Source organism: Vitis vinifera, chromosome 18 (genome assembly GCF_030704535.1).
Source record: "Vitis vinifera cultivar Pinot Noir 40024 chromosome 18, ASM3070453v1".
In the NCBI taxonomy this organism is placed as follows: domain Eukaryota; kingdom Viridiplantae; phylum Streptophyta; class Magnoliopsida; order Vitales; family Vitaceae; genus Vitis; species Vitis vinifera.
Genome location: NC_081822.1, coordinates 31,954,139 through 31,979,392, shown reverse-complemented (window position 1 = coordinate 31,979,392; position 25,254 = coordinate 31,954,139). Strand labels below are relative to the sequence as shown.

The window sequence follows — 25,254 nt, the reverse complement described above, 5'->3', positions numbered from 1 at the left end:
ATTAGAATTTTACTTGGGATAAATGAACTACCTTACTAGGATTTAGATTGAGTATGTGCCCATTGACTAACTAGTCACTTACAATATCATATATATTTAAGTTATTTGTGTAATTTCTACAACAAATTTATTTAAAAAATAGTTTATGCCTCAAGAAATAATTACTCGGGGAATACTACCCTAAAGGTGGTTTATGAGTTAGAATTAATTCAAATGATTTTTGAATTTTTAGGCCTATGGATTTTTACCAAGGGTGCTTAGGGATAGAAATTTCGTGACACTAGATGGGTTTTTGTACCAAACATGAGAGAATAACAATTCTAGTCTGGTTTGTGTCAATATTTGTTTAATTCCTCAAACAACAACAAACAATAAAGAGAGAATAAAGTAATAAAGATACAATAAAGAATTTGTGCTTTTACCAATAAGCCTTTAGAGATACTATTTGGAAACATTTTTGGTAGAGCTTGTGAATGACTTAAAACATGCACAGTTTTTTATGCATGAGGCATGCAAATCAAGTCTATAATATTGGTGCAAGACTGATGGAGTAGTTTATTTGATATCGTCTGTTGCCAATCTATTGTCACCAGAATTCTCAGGAAGATTCAACAACATGGGCATATGGTAGTGTTCATCATGTTGGGTGTCATGAAAAACCCAATGGGGTATGGTTATGTTGATGATCTTTAGAGTATATAAGATGAATCCCACAACTTTCCATGTTATTACACCAACGACCATATCCTTGATAAACAAATGAAGCCTGAAGGTGCACATATTGCTTGGAGTGGAACATGTCCAGCATAGCCATCTTAGGATAGTACCCCGCCCACAGTCCATCTAATGCACTACCATCAATCATGCAGAGTCTAGAGCCGGAGTTAAACCAAAAGTACTCCATGTCTTCTTCTGAATCCCCACAGAAGGTCAAACCACAATTCATCAAAGAATGACACATTGTTGGACGAAGACAGAAAAATGCAAATCCGAGGAAGTGGTCATCCTCATATCAATTCATAGGAAGCTCTATTCTTATTTGGTTTTCCATTTCCTGATGCAATACCCACTCTGGAATTTCATTACTTCCAAGACTAATTTCCCTACAGTCGTTTCTGTACCTTTTCAAAGGAGGCTGCACAGTTAAAGGAAACATGTAAATTAATGGCGTGGCATTGAAGAAAACATTTATAGATTAGATTAGATTGTGCATAAAATCAAGAAACACCATTACATTACAAAACATGGTTATAATTAGAATAATTAATTGCACAGAAAATAGGAAATAGAAATGAATATAATTACTTCATAAGTATTTTGCAATTCATAGAGAAGGTTTTAATAAAAATCTACCTGAACTTTCTTGAACCATTTGAGGAGAGAAGACCAGAGAAGACTTGATGGAGTTGATAATGTTCCCAGACCTGTGCAGCCGTATGCATCTATGCTTAGTAGGCTTGATGGAAGCTTTGGAATTTCTTTAAGTTTCTTGCAGTGACGGATGATAAGGTGTTTCAGATTACAACATTCAGTAATACCAGCAGGTATGCGATGGATACTGGTTTCGCTTAGATCTAAACATTCTAGTGATGATAGGCACCATAAATTATTGGCGACTGTTCCATCCATCAGAAACAAGTGCTCTAACCATTTCAAACTCGGCAAGTCCAGTTTGAGACCCTTAATATTTTCCGTTCTCTGTGATTCCAGAGAAGTCTCCAGGTTTGAATGATCACTGACATAGAGTTCTTCTAGGAATTTCAACCTACCAGTGTTACTCGGAAGACTCTTCAAGTTTTGGCACACTCTCATACCTAACTTCTGAAGTCGGGTGAGATGATCCATTGAGGAGGGAAATTCTTCAATGGCGCCAGTCTTATTCAAACAAAGATAACCTTGCATGGAACTGCTTTCCATCTCCAAATATTTCTCCATGTCCAAACTCTGTACATAGGTGAATCCTATCTGCATAAAACGTCTTTGCTAAAAAAAAAAGAAAAACACATTATTAAGTAAAAAGATCATACCTGAATTTGTGAGTGGATTAAGCTTTTGAGGCCTGTGCAACCGTACGCATTTATCTCACGTGGACTTGGTGGAAGCCCTTGAATTTCTTCAAGCATCTTGCAGTGGCTCATATCAAGAAATTCCAGGTTACTAAGTTGAGTGATGACGACAGATATGCTGCGGATATTTGTTCCTCTTAGAGATATCTTCAAGGAAGCCAATTGCGAACCAATACTACCTAAAGATTCCAGGTTCCACTTCTCCGGATGTTTATGGAGTCTTGAACAGTTTGCAAGACGGGGAGTTGTAAGATGTCTCAAATAATAAAGGCTGTTTGGAAGAGTTGCAAGGTTTTTGCAATTATCCGGCACCAAGAGTCGAAGATCAACTAGATTTTCAATTGATGATGGTAGCTCTTTTATAGCCGTTTCACACAAAAAAAGACATTGTAAACTTTTCATATTTTCGGAGATTTCGGGAAAAACCTCTAAGTTTGAGCAACCATTAAGATTGAGATTCACAAGAGACTTCAACCTACATATGCTGCATGGAATGCTTTCCAAATTTTTGCACTCAGGCAGATCCAAGTATTGAAGTGCAGTGAGATGATCCACTGAGGAGGGTAATTCTTTTATCGCTGTCCCACCTAACTCAAGCCGCAATAAACGTTTCATATTCCTTTTGATCTCTGGAAATATTTCAAGATTGGAGCAACTTGAGAGATAAAGAGTATCAAGAGATTCCAAACACTCAACAGTGCTTGGCAAACTTTTAAGCCTTTTGCTACCTTTCAAACTCAGTAAAGTAAGCTTCTTTAGAACTCCAATAGATTGGTCAACACAGTGCAAACTTGTACAACCTTCAAGAATTAGTGTCTCCAAATTTTTCATGCATGAGAAATTTGACACTTTGATGAGCTTCTTTGAGTGACTTAGGTCAACCACCTTCAAAGCTTGCAAACACTGACAAAAGAAATTTATTTTAATAAATAAAGTTTCCACAAACTTCAAAATTAATATAAAGTCAAAAAACTAGAATATAACTAAATATTTATCATACCTTATTCCCTTTCCAAATTTGTTTTATGTTACTAGATTGCAAGTTGAGTTCTACCAAGTTCTCCCCATCAAAATGTGATGGTAAGAATTTCAAAGGATATGCATCCCAATAGAGATATCTCATCTCGTAAGAGGGAAATTCAAAATTTTTGGGAAGAAGCACTTTGTAATCCCTTTTAGTAAAGCCATGGTGATGACTACTCCAATAAACTTTGAATAATCTAAGATTTTTCATCAGTTTGAAAGCTTCATTAGTAAACTGAATCTCTCATGCAGCCATGTCTAGGAATATCCCTTCAATTGCTTTGGTCCCCTGAAAAAAGAGTAGAGAATAAGTGAGGAAGAAAAAGTGAAAACCTTGCTAAAATTATACAACTATGTAACTAATTAAACAAAAATATATCTTTGAAACTCATATATATTAGCTCTTACCATTTCTCTTCATAATACATCATAGACTTTATCAAGTTCCCATAATCTGCTCCATTTTCCAGGCTCTCTAGGATACTCTTGGCGAACAATTTCCCAACCCATTTGTTGTAATAGATCATGCATCCTAATGGTGCCATGGAAAAATGTTATTAGACACTTGTCACTAAGAACTTTTATTCCAATAGTTGCATGGAAACCACAACTATCTAGTATTCTAGTAACAAAATTCTCATTTTGCCCTTTGAAGAAACATGCAATATCAAGGAATAATTCCTTCTGAAAATCATCTAACCCATCAAAGCTTATCCTAAGAACATTTTGGACATCTATGTTAGGTTTTCTTTTTAGTTTACATAATTCACTTTCCCATTCTCGTATTTTTTTCCTAAAAAGAAAAGAACCCAAAACTTTAAGAGTTAACAGGACACCTTTAGTGTAATCTACCACGCGCTTAGACAATTCTACATAATGTTCTTCACGAAGATCTTTTTGAAAGGCATGTTGGCTAAATAGTTGAGTAGCTTCCTTTTGATTTAACTCCTTAACCTCATGTAATGCATCAACTCCATGCACATTCAGCAAATGTTGATCTCTAGATGTTATGATGATTCTGCTTCTTGGACCAAACCAATCATGTTTTCCTGCTAAATTTTCCAACTGTTTCAACTTATCCACATCATCCAAAACGACAAGGAGCCTTTTTGTTTGGAGCCTTTTCCTTATCACATGGATTCCTTCATGACCATTACTTATTGTTGGATTTTTTCTCTTTAGGATACTATTATTAAGTTGTTGTTGTGATTGAACTAGACTAGAATCATCTTTGGATTTTTCTCTCACATTTTCAAGAAAGCTAATTCCCTCAAATTTAGTTAAGATTTCATTATAAATAGCTTTGCTCATGGTAGTTTTACCGATTCCACCAATTCCATAGATCCCAACCATGCGAACATCATTTGATTCAACTTCTATCAAAGATTTGAGTTTTTCTAAAAGGAGGTTCATTCCAATGATGTTATTTCCAACATGTAAAAGTTGATGACTCGTTTTAAGGATATCATCAATAATGTTCTCAATAACTTCTAACTCATACCTGCCAATTGTAAAGAATAACAAAATATGCAATAAGCTACAATGGGTTGCAAAAGATAACAAATATGAAGTACTTAAATGGAACTAGGAGTTAATACAATGTAAATAAAAAGGGATTAAATCACATGTATTAAATTACATATGCAAGTACAATTTCATTTTGTTATATCTAGTATACTTGTTGCAAAAAAATGAAAAAATATATAAAATTAAATAAGATTTTGTTGGTTTGTGCTACTCAATTTGTTGGAAGACTCATATAGAAGTTCATCTCTCTAGGATTGATATTACTTTCCATTTATGATGAAGGATTCTATCATGAGGGGGTTCATAGAGACAATGACTAGTTTTCCTAGAGCAAAGGCAATTTGCAAGACTAGCTTACCACCTTAGTAATGTTTTTGTTTATTTGAGCATCACTTATGACTTTCCTTTATGGCAATGAAGTTAAAGGTGCATGCTTCAAGGCTAAAGGAATTTGAACAAGGGAAAGAAGATGAGACGAGGAAGCACAAACCAAGAAAGCCAAGGAAAAGAGGTTAAAGATGTTATATTGAATTGTCTTAATTTTCATTTGAATACCAAAGTCAATACTACATGCAAAAGGAGGCCCATATCAGTTTTTGATTTCAATGTGGCTTGTATTGGTTTAAGTCAAGTGATTTGCAGAAGCTATAGAAAAATTCCAATGCAGGGCAGTGGAATATCGAAATTTTGATACAAGCTCCAGAACATGATTGTCATATCGAAAATGGTATACATTTCCAAATCCAATAATGAAATCTGCTGTGTGAGTTTTCTAAAACTTTGTAATTGTAAATTTAGACTCCGGAAGGGGTTTAAATACCTGTAATTGGTGAGGGTTTCACCTTTAGAAGAGGTAGCATTGTTAAGATAACGTTGCCTGGCACGCTTGTGGTATAAATAGGAGATTTGTGCATGTTTGAAAACTTTAAATCTAAATTAGAGATTAAAATCCTCTCTTATTTTCCCTATTTGATTTCCATCATTCTATCACTTGCCAAACATTAATTGAAATTAAGGCTAAACTTTCATTGATGAGCAATTAAATCCATCCACTCCATGAGATCTTGGTTGCAGAGTGCATCTTGATGATATAATTTTGTCCCTATTCTTAGATTCATGAATCTCAGCTTTGAGGGATTAAAATTCTCTGCAAGTCCTTCAAGTTATGGCATAATTGATGCTTGTCGGTCTCATTGAATGTTTATCCAAAAGGATTAATTCAATGATGATTGATTTGATCAATTATGTGTAAACTCCTTGACAAAATCTTGAGATAAATGTCCTAAAATAGAATTGAGATTTAAAGTTTGAAAGAATGCGACTATCTCTAGGTATATGTTTAAAAGAGATCCTACTCAAGGTTAAAATTTGGATCCAAGGTGTACCAATCTCTTTGAATAGTTTCTATCTATGTTTTTATCCATTTTATTTTTTTATTTTTGTTCCGTTTTTACTATCAATTCAATCAATCTATTTTTTTCTTGAATTTTATGATCAAGTTAATTTTTAGATTTGAGATTAACTGAAATTTAATTTAAAACTTGTCAACTCCCTATGAAGGTAACTATTACTCTTTTCCCTTTTATGATTTTAATCATTTTTATTTTGGAAACAAAGAGATCTAATATGTGAAGAGGCATGACTTTCTTTTGCATCGTATTAACTATTTTACAAACAACTATCTTGTGGTTTCTTTTTAATTCTATGTCTCTAAGCTCTATTATTTTTCAATTGTTTTATCCCTTTGGCGCTCCCCTTCCCCTATGAAATGCTAAAAAGAGAAAAAAAAAACGTTAAAAAAATGATTTTCTCATATTTGATTTTTAATATGAAAAACAAAAAAAAAAATCAATTATAATTAAAGTTATTTGAAAACTTTTGCATTTTAAAATTATTTTATCTTTATATGAAAGAATTAAAATGAGTTTAAAATAACATATAAAAATTATTTATTGACTTTAAATAAATTTTTTATTTTACTTTTTCTTTTCTTTTATTTATTTATTTTTTTTGTATTTTCTTTTCCTCGTAAATTTTTTAAAATTATCTACATACCAATATATATGACCAAGGGTCAAAATAAAAAAAGTCATATTTTACAAGGAAAAGATTAATAGTGTTTATGATCTTTGGCAAGCACTAGGATGGCTTCTAGTTAACCAATTCTTTGAGAAATATCAAAAGAAAAAACAACTAAACTTTAGTAAGATGCCTAACTCATATTTAACAATTATTGGCCTCCAACATTATACATAGAAAGCATGGTATTGAGAGTAGTATGAGCTCAATACAGGGTAACACCAAGACCTATGGAGAGATTACTTCAGTCATGTGTAATAAATATGTGCCAATAAGATCACAAAGCAAGTTGCACTGCACAAACTACAAGATCACTTAATAATCAAGGAATAAAATAAAAATGAATATATGTCCTTAAAATGTTCGATAAATGACTTTTTGAAATATTTGGGTTATATTTAGTTATTGAAAAGTTTAAGAAAAATAAAATAGAGAAAATATATATATATATATATATATATATATATAAAGAAAAAGAAAAATATTAGAAAAATTATAAGAAAAAAAATTGATTGTTTTATTGACCATGAAAAGTTGGAAAAAGAAAAATTAAGTCGTTAAAGAATACATTTTCCATTTTCTTTTAAAAAAATGGAGAAAAAATTAATAACTTTTTTCTGTTTTCCCTTTCTTAATTTTTTATTACTTTTTCAATGTCAATGGGGGGAGGGGGCGGGGTGGAAAGAGAAATAAAAATAAGAGAAAAAGGCCTATAAGACTTGTATGGGGTTGTTTGATTAATTTGGGGGACTTTCTTAAGACCGGTAATCTTGGTTATCTAGCTTGCATTGGTAGAATCTATTCAATCTCGAGAGATATAACATTTTCTACTTATTAAATATAGCCTTAGACACAAGATTAAGGGAAAAAATGGAGAAATAAAAATAAGAGAAAAAGGCCTATGAGACTTGTATGGGGTTGCTTGCTTAGTTTGGGGGACTTTCGCAAGACGGATAATCTTGGTAATCTAGCTTGGTGGAATCTATTCAATCTTGAGAGAATTTTTATTTTTAAACTCTTGGTTCAATCACCAAAAAAAATGATGACAAATTCTTAGAATAGAAGGTAAGAGGAAAATGTAGCTATAATATTTGTCCTTCTAATATTGGTTATAAAGCACTTTGAAGCAAAATAAATCTAAAAGCTTAGAAAAATCTATGTGAGCAAAGCCAGAAATCACAAATGGCAAAAAATCAAATTCCATACAATTCATAAACTTTGGTTTTCGAAGAACTTATCCCAAGTTTTAAAAGTAATAAAAAATAAATAAATTTAAAAAATCCTATTTTAAATAAAGGTGAAGACAAGTTATACTTACCGATAATTTTGCAGATCATATCCTGCTAGATTGCCTGCTTCTGTGAAGGCCATCCTCCACTTTTGAATCTCCTTCTTCTTTTCTTGGTTGGCATCTTTTTGGTGATAAGCAAACGCTTTTCCATACCCCCCCACTTTGTCTTCGCACTTCCGATGGATCCACATCATAGAAAATTGGAACAACTCTTCTTTGCTTTGCTTTCATACACTCAATAATTTTGACAAGCTCGTTTAAAGACCACTTAGAGTAAGCACAGTTTTTCGAGAAAATGACAAAGAAAACCTTTGATTCCTCGATGGCCTGAATGAGTGCTTCTGCAATGACTCCTCCTGTCTCAAGCTCTTCATCATCTTTGAAGGTGTTAATTCCATTTGTAACTAAAGCATGGTAGAGATGACCCGTAAAATTTCTACGGGTGTCTTCCCCTCTGAAACTCAAGAACGCATCATAACTCGAAGGAGGAATAGAAGTAGAAAAGGAAGAGGGTTTTCGGCTGCTAGTGGAAGCCATTGTTGGATTGTGCTTGTGCTAAACTTACAAGAGGGTTACGAAGGATTAAATTCTAAGAGGAATAAAACTTCTTTTTATAGACTGTTGATCTTGTTGGACATGAAAGAAATTGTTATTAATTAAAATCTTTTTACAGTTTATACTTTAAGAAAACATTAAATAAGTATGTAAATAAAATAAATGAAATTACAGAATTTACTTTAATTCTATGAATCCGAGCCCAGTGACAACACTGTTTCCTTAAGACAATTTTATTCCCTCTCTGGTGCTCAAGGTAGTGAATCAATGTCTCCCAAGATAGAACGGATATTCAGTTCTACAAAAGCAGCACTTCAATCTGTAGAACACCACGAACACAACTTGTGTTTTGTACTCGAACTGACAAAGGATGCAAAGAAGAGAAAGAGAAATATGCAGGAATTAATTGAAACATTTAATGCCGGGGTAGAAAGTCTATTTATAGACTTCCTGGTGTCTGTTTAGAATAGGTATAAACCTATTCGGAATAGACACGTACCTGTTTGGAATAGTCATTCAAGTGGGTGACTTTGGAGTCAATTTTCTCATGCAATACTTAATGGATTTGAACAAATAAATATACCACGTTATACTCCTCGCGGAGGAGAATGCGTTGGTGCGTGGTCCCGACATTTTCGGAGTGTGGGTCACACTTTTAATTAAGCCCCAAGTTGCTCAATTATTATTTTTTTGTCAAACTCATTTCCAACAATCCCCCACATGAATGTAAAATTGGCTTTACAACATGCAAAATGAATATGTAGACACTAGTTCGAGTACAAATGAAAAGTTACTGCTTCAGACTAAGTGACCATTGGTCTTGAACGTGCCCTAGTGAAGACTATCGGATTTACTTGGCCAGTCAATAGACGTTGTCTTTGAATTGCCAGCCGTTGGTGTAAACCAAGACAATAGAATCACGCAGTACCATTTCTAACACAGTTGGTTCTCACGTTTGTGTTCATTTTGGCCTTAAACACCTCTTGGTTTCCTTGAGTATGTTAGAGAATTTAGCCTTTCATAATTCTCATAGAAGTGGCCCCCTTCTTACTCACGTAGGTAATTTCTATTAAGAATATCCTGCAATATCCCACTTATGACACAATTTCATAAACTATAGAAATCATTAAAAGCGTATCTTATCCTGATTCTCACGGCAGATATGCACTGTCTCATCATAGGAATGGTTTGGAGTAAGTATCTCCGCAGTGCGTTCTGAGTTCTACATAGTTCAGTTTGCCCTTTGAACCTAGATCTTGGGATCTCCAATCAGCTAGGTTGGGTTGCCACTATGATGACCCTTGGTTTATTTCATAGGCTTTAGACCCATTCCCTTTGATGAACTTTCTACTTGCTCTCTAGTTAAACCTTTTGTAAGCGGATCCGCAATATTATCTTTTGACCTTACGTAGTCAATTGAGATAATTCCATTTGAGAGCAATTGCCTAACGGTATTATGTTGACGTCGTATGTGACGTGACTTACTGTTATAGTTATGACTCTGTGCTCTTCCAATTGTTGATTGGCTATCACAATGGATGCAAATAGCAGGCACAGGTTTTGACCAATTTGGAATATCCTCTAAGAAATTTCGTAGTCATTCGGCTTCTTCTCCAGCTTTATCTATTGCAATGAATTCTGATTCCATTGTAGATCGAGCTATACAAGTTTGTTTTGAGGATTTCCAAGACACAGCTGCACCTCCAAGTGTAAACACATATCCACTTGTGGATTTTGAGTCTTTTGAGTCAGATATCCAATTAGCATCGCTGTATCCTTCAAGTACAGTTGGATATCTTGTGAAAAGCAGTCCATAATTTTGAGTATATTTAAGGTATCCCAAAACTCGTATTATTGATTTCCAATGATTTTCTCCGGGATTACTCGTAAATCGACTTAGCTTACTAACGGAGTATGCTATATCAGGTCGAGTGCAGTTCATCACATACATTAGACTGCCAATTATACGAGAATATTCTAATTGAGATTTTCCTATGCCAGTATTCTTAAAAAGATGAAGATTTACATCCATAGGTGTCTTCTTTGGTCTTATATCATACTTCTTGAATTTCTCAAGTATTTTCTCAATGTAATGAGATTGAGAAAGTATAAGACCATCAGAAGTTTTTGAGACCTTAATTCCCAAAATTATATCTGCCACACCTAGATCTTTCATATCAAATCTACTGGATAGCATTTGTTTAGTCATTTTTATCATATTGGTATCACTACCAATAATTAACATGTCATCAACATATAGACATACAATGACATATCCTTTTTGATTGTTTTTGACATAAACGCATTTATCACATTCATTAATTTTGAATCCATTTGATATCATTGCATTGTCAAATTTCTCATGCCATTGTTTAGGTGCTTGCTTTAATCCATATAAGGATTTAACAAGCTTACACACTTTCCTCTCTTGTCCAGGAGCTATAAACCCTTCAGGTTGATCCATATATATTTCTTCATCTAATTCACCGTTCAAAAATGCCATTTTAACATCCATTTGATGTATTTCAAGATTGTTTATTGCTGTTATAGCAATTAACATACGAATAGAAGTTATTCGGCTAACTGGTGAATAAGTGTCAAAATAATCCAATCCTTCCCTTTGCTTGTACCCTTTGGCAACAAGTCTTGCTTTGTATTTATCAATTGAACCATCTGCCTTCATTTTCTTTTTGAAAATCCACTTACATCCCAATGTTTTGGTACCTGGTGGAAGATCCACTAGTTCCCAAGTATGGTTTTGCAGAATAGATTCAATTTCACTATTAATTGCTTCTTTCCAATATGAAGCTTCAGGGGAGGACATAGCTTCTTTGAACGTTTGAGGATCATTTTCTAACAAATATGTTAGAAAATCTGGGCCAAACGAAGTTGACTTTCTTGCCCTTTTTCCATGTCTAGGATCTTCGTCAACTTGTTTTTCTTTTGATTCTTGATTTACTTCTAATTGATTATTACCAAAAGTAATATCATGAGTCCTCTTTTGTGTACTTGTTTCAGATGGCTTGTTATATGGAAAAATAGTTTCAAAGAATGCAACATTCCTTGATTCTATAATTGTATTAACATGCACATCAGGAATCTCAGACTTATAAACAAGAAAACGATATGCACTACTATTATTAGCATAACCAATGAATATACAATCAATGGTTTTAGGTCCTATTTTAACCTTTTTAGGTTTAGGAACCTCAACCTTTGCCAAACACCCCCACACTTTTAGATATTTATAGCAAGGCTTGTGACCTTTCCATAATTCATAAGGTGTTTTAAGTGTTTTCTTATGAGGCATTTTGTTAAGAATATAATTGGCAAAAAGCAAAGCTTCCCCCCACAAATTCTGGGGTAAACCAGAACTTAACAACATAGCATTCATCATTTCTTTCAATGTTCTATTTTTGCATTCAGCAATCCCATTAGATTGAGGAGAATATGGAGCGGTAGTTTGGTGAATGATTCCATGTTCTAAACAGAACTCCTCGAAAAGGGATTCATATTCACCACCTCTATCGCTTCTTATTGCCTTAATCTTTTTGCTAAGTTGATTCTCAACTTCATTTTTATAATGTTTAAACATTTCAATTGCCTCATCTTTGCTTTGAAGCAAATATACATAACAGTATCTAGTGCAATCATCGATAAAAGTAATAAAATACTTTTTCCCACCTCTCGTTTGCACAAACTTTAAATCACAAATATCATTGTGAATTAAGTCTAGAGGTTCAGTACTTCTTTCAACTGAATGAAAAGGTACTTTTGTTAATTTAGATTCTACACAAGTTTCACATTTATGATTAGTATCAATATTAAATTTAGGTAGATAATCTAAGTGAATTAATCTACGTAGAGTATCATAATTAACATGTCCTAATCTACCATGCCAAATATTAGAAGACTCAAGCAAGTAAGCAGAAGAATCAATCTTGTTATTATTAATAGACTTAGGAACAACAGTCATTACATTCATCTTAAAGAGCCCATCACTAAGATAGCCCTTTCCTACAAACATCTCATTCTTTGTAAGTACAAACTTATCCGACACAAACACTAATTTGAAACCATTTTTGCTAAGCAAAGATCCAGAAACCAAGTTCTTGTGAATGTCTGGCACATGAAGCACATCATTTAAAGTGAGTTCTTTGCCAGAAGTCATTTTCAGAATCACCTTCCCACGGCCTTCAACTTTGGAACTAGAAGAGTTACCCATGAATAATTCTTCATTTTGCTCCACGGGTTTGTAAGTTGAAAACATCCACTTGTTGGAACATATGTGACAAGTAGCCCCAGTGTCCACCCACCATTCCTTGGTGTTTCCTACAATATTGCATTCGGATACAACAGCGGAAAGATTCATCTCGAAGACATCATTTGAAAGTTTATCAAATTCTGTCACATTAGCTTGGGGTTTCTTTTCCTTCTTTGGCTTACGGCAATCATTAGACTTGTGACCAGTTTTGCCACAATTATAACATTTGCCTTTGAATTTCTTTGCCGCATTTGATCCTTGATTCTGATTTTGATCACCATGCTTTCGTTTCTTGTTAGTTTTTGGTCCTTGTTCAATAACATTGGCTTTAGCCTCCATTGAATTATTTCCCTTCTTTTCAGATTTTCGGTTGTCCTCCTCAATCCTTAACCTCACAATTAATTCTTCAAGATTCATCTCTTTGCATTTGTGCTTGAGATAATTCTTGAAGTCCTTCCATAGTGGTGGTAATTTTTCAATCACAGCAGCCACTTGAAATGAGTCACTAAGACTCATTCCTTCAGAATGGATTTCATGAAGAATTACTTGCAGTTCTTGAACTTGACTTATAACTGTTTTGGAATCGATCATTTTGAAATCAAGAAATTTGCCGACTATGAATTTCTTCATGCCAGCATCCTCGGTTTTGTATTTCTTGTCAAGTGAATCCCATAGTTCCTTTGCTATCTTGAGTGAACAATACACATTGTAAAGTGTATTGTCTAAGCCATTAAGCACATAATTTCTGCATAAGAAATCAAAATGCTTCCATGCATCCACGGCAGCAACCTTTTCCTTGTTGGTTTCTCCTTCTTCAAGTATGGGACATTCTTCATGAAGGAACCTTGCCAAGTTCAATGTGGTGAGGTAGAAGAGCATCTTTTGTTGCCAACGTTTGAACTCATTCCCATTGAATTTCTCTGGTTTTTCTCCATGAGTCAAATTCATTGTAGGAACATTGCTTGAAGATGCCATTTGATTTCTGTTACAAAAACAGAAATGCAAAAAATTCAGAATACAAAATTCTGATTAAAAAAAAATAATAGATGAATAGAATATTTAAGTTTCCAAATGCAGAAACACAATCTGATTTGAAACTTAAGAATATAATATTTACTGAAGTATAAACTACTAAAAGTTTTTATTTAATAAAATTGTTTTAAGATTGTTATTAATTAAAATCTTTTTACAGTTTATACTTTAAGTAAACATTAAATAAGTATGTAAATAAAATAAATGAAATTACAGAACTTACTTTAATTCTATGAATCCGAGCCCAATGACAACACTGTTTCCTTAAGACAATTTTATTCCCTCTCTGGTGCTCAAGGTAGTGAATAAATGTCTCCCAAGATAGAACAAATATTCAGTTCTACAAAAGCAGCACTTCAATCTGTAGAACACCACGAACACAACTTGTGTTTTGTACTCGAACTGACAAAGGATGCAAAGAAGAGAGAGAGAAATATGCAGGAATTAATTGAAACATTTAATGTCGGGGTATAAAGTCTATTTATAGACTTCCTGGTGTCTGTTTAGAATATGTATAAACCTATTCGGAATAGACACGTACCTGTTTGAAATAGTCATTCAAGTGGGTGACTTTGGAGTCAATTTTCTCATTCAATACTTCATGGATTTGAACAAATAAATATACCACGTTATACTCCTCGCGGAGGAGAACGCGTTGGTGCGTGGTCCCGACATTTTCGGAGTGTGGGTCACACTTTTAATTAAGCCCCAAGTTGCTCAATTATTTTTTTTTTTTTTTCAAACTCATTTCCAACAGAAAGCAGGAAGTTTCAGTCAAATTATGTCACTTTTGCTGTAATCCTTTGGCATTGACGTTGAATGAAGACTTGCTGGGTCACCTCACCTTCCCACTTTGCTTTTGTCCCGAAGACTAGACCAGGCTTCGCTCACTCGATGGTGGGTTCCAAGTAAATTAAAGGAACCTTCCGCCAAAGACTTGCCATAGTCTCTCTCTCTCATTTTTCCTTCCTTTTTTTTTATTTTTTTTTATTTTTTTTTATTTTTAAGCTTGCTTATGTACTTTAGGCTCGCGAGGGAACCCGTTTTAAAAATAATGCCCGTGGCACTTGTTTTATAAACTCATTCACTTGTTAAATGCATTGATGTCTTTTTATTTATTTATAAGTAAGTTTTCTAATTATCAATTTATCAAATGAATATGAAAATTATATTTTAGAGTGGAAAATGAATAATAAGAATGAGCTATAATATTTTAAAATTTTACATATTTTTTTATTTTTTTAAAATGAATATTAATAGTAAAGAATAAATATAAAATGAATGAATAATAATTTTTAAGTAAATAATATAATTATAAATTTAATAAATACTAGCATTAATAATACAAACATAAATAATATTTTTTAAAAGAATTATGATTTTTTTAGTAAATATCAGATAATTCTATTAATATTTTAACATAATCATTAATTTTATTCTTTTTTATTAAGAAAAATGAATAATATTTTAAAACATTAGAAAAATAATTATATAATTCCCTTATGTTTAGAGGTATATTACTCCGACTATTAAGCAAAAGTTATAGCTTTCTCATAAATTTGTTAACTTCATTTAATTTTTTTATTAGACTTCAAGCTTCTTATTAAAAAAATAATAATATTTTAGTAGATATCATAGAATTATATGGATATTAATATTTTAATAAAATCATAAATTTTATTCCTTTTTGTTAAGAGTACACAATAATATTTTAAAAAATTAGAAAATAAGTATGTAATATACCCTTATGGTCACATCACTCTGCATTTGCCCTGACATGATTATTATATATTTTCCCTATTGCTTTGAATGAAAACTAGACCAAACATCACTCTCTGGACGGGGGTTCCACGTAAACTAAAGGAAACATCGCGGCCCGCTCTGGTTAGCTGGCAGGTCATTTTCTCTCCTTTCTATTTTTCTGCTTCTTCTTCTTATCCTTTTTCCCTGTCCTTTCCCTCCTGTTTCTTTTGAAGCTTTCGTTTCGGCTTGAGGCCTGCGACCCTCTGTTCAAAAAATAGTGCTTTGTCATCAAGTCTCTACTCTATTCCCTAAGCATTGGCATCCAATGAACAACTCCGGAGGAAACCTCACCTTCCCGAATCCCCTCTTTGCCTTTGCCATGATGTAAGTATTATAGGCCAGTTTGGTTGCTGTTTTTTAAAACTGTTCTGGAAAATAGTTTTTTAGAACAGTTTTTAAGAACAGTTTTTGGTGTTTTTAAAAAAAAAAATTATATTTGAAAACTGAATTTTGAAAAACAGTTTTTATTCTCAAAAACAAAAATACATGTTTGATTGAGTTAATAAAAAAAAATTATAACAAATAAAACAAAAAACACGTTTGAAAGATGTTTTTTTTTCTTTTCTAATTAATAAAATATTTTCTTCAAGTAATTTATATTATAAATTTATAAATAATTTTTAGATATATAGTTCATTTAAATTAAAAAAATTATTTATTTTATTAATTTTAAAATAAAAATATATTTTATATTTTTTTAAAATAAATCAAACATAATAAAATCATTTTTATTAATATTTTTTTATTTAATCTTTAACTTTATTAAAAATTATAGCATATTCTATTAAGTTGAGATAAAATTGTTCTCGTGATTTGTTAATTTTTTTTTTATCTCTACTAAATCTAAAATTCAAAATGCCACCCACTTCTCTCACTCGGGCATCAAGAAACCCTTTTTTGAAGTTGCCCTCCAACTGGGAAAATCCCTAAAAAAGCCCTTCTCTCACTCTGCCACTCTCAATCCTCGCAGGTACTAATCTAATCATGTTATTATTATTTTTTTTCAACCTCCGTTTGATTCCCAAGAAAATCCATGCCCCATTCAATTTCCGAGAAAATCCATGCAAAATCCCCAAGGAAAACCAAAAAAATTGCTTTTCTTTTGCTCCATGTGTTTTCTGGATTCGTTTTAGGGGTCTCTTTGCTATTGTGCCATTGGATTTAAATTTCACAAACCCTGAATCAAAACTGAGAAACGGGAAAAATCAAGAAGAGGCGACGCGACTGTGCTGGAGAAGAGATGAGAACGGGAAAAAAAAAAAAACACGGAGAACAGATGGTTTTTTTGTTGTTTAATTTGTTCTATAAACAGTAAAAAAACGGGGAAAACAACATTTTGTTGTTCTCTAAACGATGTCATTTTGAGAACACGGGGAACAACAAAAACAAAAACGACTCTCTCAACCAAACGAGTTTTTGGTGTTTTTTGTTTTCAAGAACAGAAAACAGTTTTTGAAAACACTAAACAAACAGGCCCATATATTCTCTCCAGCATTGAATGAAGACCAGAGCAAACAACACTCTCATCGTGTTGAGTTATAATATTTTAAGATTTCACATGATTTTTTATTTTAGAAAAATGAATATTAATAGTAAGGAATAAATATAAAATGAATGAATAATCATTTTTAAGTAAATAATATAATGATAAATTTAATAAATACTAGCATTAATAATACAAACACAAATAATATTTTTCTTTAAATATTATTATTTTTTAGTAAATATCATAAAATTCTATGGATATTAATATTTTAACACAATCATTAATTTTATTCTTTTTTGTTAAGAATAAAGAATAATATTTTTAAAAAATAGAAAAATAATTGTGCAATACTCTTATATTTAGAGGTGTATTACTTTGACTATTGAGCAAAAATTTATAGTTTTCTTGTAAGTTTGTTAACTTCATTTAATTGTGTAATATTCTTTATAAAAATGAATCTATATTAATTAGGTTTTTTAGACACCTACCAACAATCTTTAACCTTGGGTCAAATTTCATTAACCCAATCTTCCATCTCTCCAATGATCTGAGTTTTTTTTGTATCATATCCCAAAAATAGAACAATCAACTTCACCTTAAACTTAAATCCTTTTGTCATGTGCTTGCTTGTGTGCTTTGTTCTCTTTGACTTTTCCAAAAATCATCAACCTAAGCTTTGATACCAGTTTGTTGTGTTGGTAGAAGCTTTAATGCAAAGATAAAACAATTCACATAAAGATACACGAGGTTTTAATGTGGTTTAACCAATCATGCATACATCCATAAATGAGATAATCATTCCACTATACCATAAAAAGTATTACAAATGACATAAATTGTTAAGACTATTGGGTTCTCGAAACATTGCATATTTTATCATTCTCTGTATCTACACCTTGAGCCACGAGTCTTTTCGTTCCACCAGGTATTTCTCATCCTAACACAAGGATGAAATAATCCGTACAAAGGTACACAAGGTTTTAACATTGTTCAACCCAATGATGAAAATATCGATAATCACGGATATATTATTACTTGGATTTTACAGATATATTAAAGATATATTGGTGAATATTTTGACATAAAATATCGATAGACCAAAAATTGATCAAAACTTATGAAAATGTAAGAAAAAAAACTCTTAAAATGAAATTAGAAGTATAATAGACATTTTAAAGTTGTTTTGTTTAAGAAATTGATATATGTATGATATGATTTGCAATATTAAATTTAATTATATAGTGTCGATCGATAAGAAATATGAATTTTGTAAATGTACACTCATTATGAAGTTAAATTATTACAAATATACTAATTATATTATTCAAATATATTACTATGTTAAGTTAATTTACTTATCTCTATTGAAAATGTATTAATTAATTATAAAATATAGTAATTTAAATTCAATGTTATACTAATTTAAAAATGTACTAAGTTAATTTATTCTCAATGTACTATTATTACACTTGAATATCAAAATAAAATAAAATTATTAATTTAAAACTCAATTATTGTAAATATACTAATTATGTTATTTAAATATATTTATGATTTTCATTTTAAAATATAAGTACATTTTGGTACAAAATATTTTTATTCAAAAATATTAATAATTTTATTTATGATTTTATATTTGTTTTATATTTAATTGGTATACAAAATAAATTATAAGATAATTAAAATTAACTTATTTATAATAATTTAATTTTTTTACCAATTTTTCACCAATATATCTCCAATATATCCGATATATCTCCGAAATTTCAGCAATATTTTCCCACTTAAAGACAATATTTTGATTGTATCGCTCATATATCTGTGATTACCGATATATATTATTGAAATATCGCCAATATTTATCGATATTATGTCAGATGATATATCTTACCTATATATGGTATCCATCTTCTTTGATACACGATATATCGACAATATATCGTCGATATATCCCGATATTTTCGTCCTTGATTCAACAGACTATGTCTACATCCATGGATGAGAGAGAATCGTTTCATTATAACATAGAGAAAATATTATAGATAACATAAACCAAATATAACTATTAAGTTCTCGAAACATCTCATGTTTCCCAATTTCTTGTACCCACACTATGAACTATGAGCTACCTCACTTCAACAAGTATTTCCCATTCTTTCTCACATCTTTATCTACCCCACATAATCTCTACATGTCTTTTACCTACAATATTTATAAAAGTATTCCACATAACTTTTTTTTTTATTCTATAAGGAAATTTCATATTACAATAAAATATAAACTTAAGAAACATTCTATACAATATTTTTACAAAAAGAAATTTATACTAATTAGAAATTTGAGACATTTTTCAACAATTTCCACTTTGGATCAAATTCCATTGAATTGGTCTTCCATCTCCTTTGATACACCTTTTTGTATCACATCTTGATGAGAGAACAATCGACTCCACCTTCAATTAAAATGCCTTTTGTCATCCTCTTGTGCGCTCTGTTCTCTTTAGAAATTCTAAGTTTTAATATTAGTTTATTGTGCCAAACTGATATCATAGATATATATAAATACATTTTTTATTTTAAAAATAATAACATTTTAGTATATATCAAAGAGTTCTATGGACATTGATATTTTTATAAAGTCATAAATTTTATTCTTTTTGTTAAGAAAAAAAAATAATATTTGAAAAAAATTAGAAAAATAAGTGTGCAATACCCTTATATTTATAGATGTATTACTTCGATTATTGAGCAAAAATTTATAGCTTCCTCAATAAGTTTGTTAACTTCATTTAACTTTCTTATTAAAAAACGGATCAACTCCAAATTAAATAAAACTTAATGTTTGGAATTTATTAACAAGGCCAATGGTTTTTAAAATAATTTGAAGCTAAAAAACTAAGCTAATTAATAATAGAATTTTCTATATTAAAATTGGTTCAAAATGATTGCTAGTTTTCTTTGTGCAACAATTGTAATATTTAAAATTTTATCATTAGATATATTGTGCCAATGGAAGCTTTAATGCAAAGAAAGTTATTTCAATAACACAAATATAAAACAATTCACACAAAGGCATAGAGGTTATTATATGGTTTAATCAACCATGCCTTCATTGATGAATGAGAGATAATCATTCCACTATACAATAGAGATATTATAGAGGAGAGAAATCAAATACAACTACTGGATTTTTGAAACATCTCATATTTCCCCACTTTGTGTATCTACACCCTAAATGGCAAGTCCTCTCGCTCTATCAATGCCTCCTATTTTTTCTCATATCTCTATCTATCACGTATAGTTTTTACAAGCTTATTTTATATCATAACATTTTCTCCTCATAACCGGTGATATTTATAGAGATATTCCTAATAAATTTCCTTAATCTACCAGGAAATCTAAAATTACAATAACAAACCAACTTAAGAAATATTCTATACAATAATCCTTACAAAAACGAATACATACTAATTAGGAATTTAAGGCACTTTCAAACAATATTTACCTTGGATTTAATTCCATTAACTCAATTCTTCATCGCTTTAGGTCACACGTTTTTTTGTATCACATCCTAACAAGAGAACAATCTACTCCACCTTCAACTAAAATTCCTTTTGTTATTTGCTTATGTGTTTTGCTTTTTTTTGGTTCTTCTAGAAATCTTAAAGTCGGGTTTTGATACCAATTAGTTGTGCTAGTGGAAGTTTTAATGCAAACAATGTTAATTTAAGAACATAAAAATAAAATAATTTACACAAATGTACAAAATGTTTTAACGTGGTTTGACCAACTATGTCTATATCCACAGATGAAAGAGAATCATCCATTATTCCATAAAAACTATAACAGATGAGAGAAATAAGATATAACCATTAGGTTCTTGAAACATCTCATGTTTCCTCACTCCTTATATCTACACCATGAACTACGAGTCATCTTGCTCCAATGGGTGCCTTCCATTCTAACACAAAAATAAAAGAATCAACACAAAGGTACACAAGGTTTTAACATGGTTCGACCAATCATACCTACATCCATGGATGAAAAACAATCATTCCAATATATCACAGAGAGAATATTACAAAAGATAGAAACATATGCAATTATTGGGTTCTAAAACATCTTGTGTTTTCCTACTTCTTATATCCACACCCTAAACCACAAGTTTCTTCGCTTTATCGAGTGATTCCCATTTTTCCTCATATCTTTGTCCTCCTCGTATAATATTTATATGTGTATCTCCATCTCATAACCTTTTCCCTCATAGCCAAAGATATTTATAGAGATATTCCTAATAACTTTACTTATTCTATAAGGAAATCTAATATTAAAATAATATATCAACTTAGGAAATATTCAATACAATAATCCTTACAAAAAAAAAATCTATACTAATTAGGAATTTTGAGGCATTATCGAACAATCTACATCTTGGATTAAATTCCATTGCATCAGTTTTCCATCTCCCTTTATTCACCTTTTTGTACCATATCTCAATTAAAGAACAATCAACTTCACCTTCAACTAAAATTTCCTTTTTACCCTCTTGTGTGTCATGTTCTCTTTAACTCTTCTAGAAATTGTCAACTTTACCTTTGATGCCAGTTTGTTGTATCAACAAAAGTTTTAATGCAAACAATGTTAGTTCAATAACACAAAGATAAAACAATTCACACAAAGGTACACAAGGTTATAACGTGTGAACCAACATTTTTCACATGCGTCCCCATTAGATTGGCAAAACTCGCTTTTTATTGGTGAAAAATTAGTATTTTGGAAAAAATCGAATTCACCACTCATTTAATTTTATTTTTAAAAGGGAAAATAAAACAAGAAAGAAAACCCTAAAAAATGTGACTCCATAATTTTGGAAAAGCATGTTGTCGAAAAGCACGAAATTGGATCTGAGGATTAAGTTACCTATTGAAAAGGTACCTCAAAAAGGTAGCACCTCTCTAAGCGCTAAGGAGGTCTCTACTAGCCAAGTTAAGAAAAAATGACAATTAATCAATTGATTATGGATACCTAGATAAGTTAAGGCGATCTCAAAATTCGGTTAACTCTAGCATGTCAAACAAGAACTCAAAACATAACCATAAAGAAAAGATAGTGTGCGTACCTGAACCACAACTTAAGCGCTATCATAATATGGTGACCTATGAGACAACAAAGGTATAGGTGGACGATTAATAAGATAGCAAACTGTCTAGACACTATCTTCCCAAAACTCTATAGACAAATTTTCTTGAAAGCGAAAGGCACGTCCCACATTTAAGAGATGGTGTTTGCGCTTTACAACCCCATTTTGTTGAGGTGTGTATGTACAAGAATGTTGAAAAATAGTGCCATGACTATAAATAAAGAAAAATGCATAAAGGTGAATTCATTTGCATTACAGTACGTATAACATTGATATCACGATGAAATTGAGTTTTAACCTAAGAGAAAAATAATTTCAACAATAATTGTGTTTTAGATTTAAAACTTGTGAGATGAATCCAAGTAAAATGAGAGAAGTCATCCATGATAGTTAAAAAAAAAAAAAACCATGCCCTAGAATGAGATTACACTTTGTGAGGTCCCTAAATATCGCAATGAATTAAATCAAAAAGTGCATTAAATGAGATTGAACTATGGGAAAAAAGTAAACGTGTTTGTTTGGCTTAAGGACAAATGTCACAAACATGTTGAGAATAAAAAATTATTTCTGGAAGGGTCTTGGATAAAATCTGAAGTGATACGGATGACAGATGCCCTAGCCGTTGATACTAAAGTTTAGAGGTACAATTGACACTATAAGCTAGGTGAGAATTCTGGTTGGATGTAAGGTAGTATGACCCATTATGTTACTTACCCCGCCCAATCATCTTATTCGTAGACACGTCTTGTACCACATAAAAATCAGGGTAAAATGTCTCATTACATCTCAATGCTTGAGTAAGCTTGCTAATTGACAACAAATTAACTTCAAATTTTGGAACATGCAACACCCCATCAAAAATCAAGTCAGATGATAACTCCATAGACCTAATCGATTTGACTTCAATTTGACCACCATCAGGTAGTTCCACAAAATCATGATTAGTATTCAATTTATTTTGACAGTGGTGACTTAGATATGTGATCGGTCACACTACTATCCACAATCCAATGTAAAGTTGAATGTGAACTATATTAAGCATTATTGCAAGTGGATGTGGTTATACTTGTAGTATTTGCAAAAAGTTGATTATTACCATTCTCTTTTCGAGCAAAGCCATGAGTTGATCATATTCCTTAGTGGTAAATGCAACTACCCCTATAGTTGGTCCTTTGATTGGTTCCACTATATTAGTGTGAATGTTGTGTACATCTAGTTTCTTTAGCTTCACATTCTTGCCATGCAATTTGTGACCAACTAGAAACCCATGTAAATAATAACAACAATCAACAAGGTAGTCAAATTGATTGCAATAGTTGCACTTGAGTTGTTTTCTTGAAGTCCTATTTTCTTGCATCGTGGAAGGTCGACTTGTTTGGGCGACTTATGTCATCTAATGCAAATGAGTCAGTTACATTGCATGATGGCCAGTATTGGGCTCACATTAGGGGTCTGCATTAGCTTGCCTTTCTTGTTAAAGCACCAAGGCATGGGCTTTGAGTGTGTCTAGTAAAGGACTCATCATCAAAATTGATCCTCAAACAGTGGCATAGGATTCATTCAGTCCCATAAAGAACTGCATGACTTTTTCATTTTCTTCTCATTTGGCAAGGTCCTTCAGTCCACCACAAGTGTAAGACAAGGGATCATGGTATTAGGCTAATTCATCCCAAAGTATTTTTATCTTGGTATAATAAACATAAACAAATTGTTGTTTATGCTTATGTTCAATAATTTCTTGTCGAATCTGATAAATTCTGGAGTCATTTCCTTGTGATAATTTTTTTTTTTTTGAGATCGTTTCAAACTTTGGCAATTGTCTTGGCGTAAATAGCACTACTAGCTATGTCGGGATGGATTGAGTTGAGGATCCATGACAACACCATGTTATTGCATTGCCGCCAAATAGGAAACTTTAGATTTATAGATGTTGGTGCCTTAATGGATCCATTGATGAATCCAATTTTATTATTTGCACTAAGACTGATACGCATGGCACAACTTCATTACCTATAGTTGTAACCTTCAAGGAGTTTGGAGACAAACAATTCTTGGATGGTCAGAGTGATGTAAAACAAGAGGATCCGAAACATCAATCATTGTTTCTACGATCTTTGTTTCTTCCATTGTGTTGTGTTCGTAGCGGAGCAAGCTTAGTTTTCAAGAGTCACCAAGATTGTGGCTCTGATACCATGTAAAATGGTGACGGGAGAAATAAAAATAATGGGGAGAACAATATAGAAGTTTTCTTTGTATTTCTCTGTACGTATACTTTTAGTGTTACAAGGGTTTTATACATAGAAAAAAAAAAACTATTCTAAGAAACTATTGATTGCTTTGATATTTACATTGGCACAGTTCGGATTCCTTGCCATTTATACCTTCCAAATCACAATTATACTGTATACCAGAATGATTCGTTTTCCTTTAGTACAACTCCATCTTCAACTTTTTATTTTTTATTTTTATTTTATTTTATCCTCTTGTGTGCTTTGTTCTTTTTAGCTCTTCTAGAAATCATCAACTTAAGCTTTGATACCAGTTTATTGTATCAACGGAAGCTTTAATGCAAATAATGTTAGTTCAAGAACATAAAAATAAAACAATTCACACTTGAACATAAAAATAAAACAATCCACACAAAAGTACACAAGGTTATAACATGATTAAGTCAACCATATTTACATCCACGAATGAGATAGAATCATTTCACTATCATAAAGAATATTACAAATAATAGAAATTAAATGTGATTATTGGGCCTCAAAACATTCCATATTTTCCCATTCTGTGTATCTAAACTTGGAACAACGAGCCCTCTCACTCTATCGAGTGTTTCCTATTTTTCCTCATATCTCTATAGTACAAAGTGTCATTCTCATGCAATTAAATTCTTCTAGTGATATACCGTGGCCACTTCAAAAGCCTTTCATAAGAAATGTTTTAGGTCTATGTCACTTTCATATATCGAATCTTCAATTTCATTTGT

The 25,254-nt window shown here is 31.7% G+C and overlaps 2 protein-coding genes across 2 annotated transcripts; both read right to left on the bottom strand.

Moving 5' to 3' along the window:
* Positions 1-1,338: 1,338 nt before the first annotated feature.
* Positions 1,339-4,685, bottom strand: LOC132253165 (disease resistance protein RUN1-like). Its single transcript, XM_059734584.1, has 4 exons — positions 3,516-4,685; positions 3,067-3,189; positions 2,028-2,984; positions 1,339-1,965 (listed from the first exon to the last, which is right to left on the bottom strand). The coding sequence occupies exons 1-4, from the start codon at positions 4,500-4,502 to the stop codon at positions 1,339-1,341; spliced, it is 2,694 nt and encodes an 897-aa protein (XP_059590567.1). The 5' UTR covers positions 4,503-4,685.
* Positions 4,686-8,028: 3,343 nt separating this feature from the next.
* Positions 8,029-8,523, bottom strand: LOC132253164 (TMV resistance protein N-like). Its single transcript, XM_059734583.1, has one exon. The coding sequence runs from the start codon at positions 8,521-8,523 to the stop codon at positions 8,029-8,031; it is 495 nt and encodes a 164-aa protein (XP_059590566.1).
* Positions 8,524-25,254: the final 16,731 nt, after the last annotated feature.

Excerpts from the sequence above, each read along its gene's own strand:
- LOC132253164 (XM_059734583.1), bottom strand. The coding sequence starts at position 8,523 with ATGGCTTCCACTAGCAGCCGAAAACCCTCTTCCTTTTCTACTTCTATT.
- LOC132253165 (XM_059734584.1), bottom strand. The coding sequence starts at position 4,502 with ATGAACCTCCTTTTAGAAAAACTCAAATCTTTGATAGAAGTTGAATCA. Across the intron at positions 2,985-3,066 it reads AAATTTGGAAAGGGAATAAG|AATTTCTTTTGTCAGTGTTT; the intron begins GTATGATAAATA and ends TTTATTAAAATA. Across the intron at positions 1,966-2,027 it reads TAATCCACTCACAAATTCAG|ATAGGATTCACCTATGTACA; the intron begins GTATGATCTTTT and ends CGTTTTATGCAG.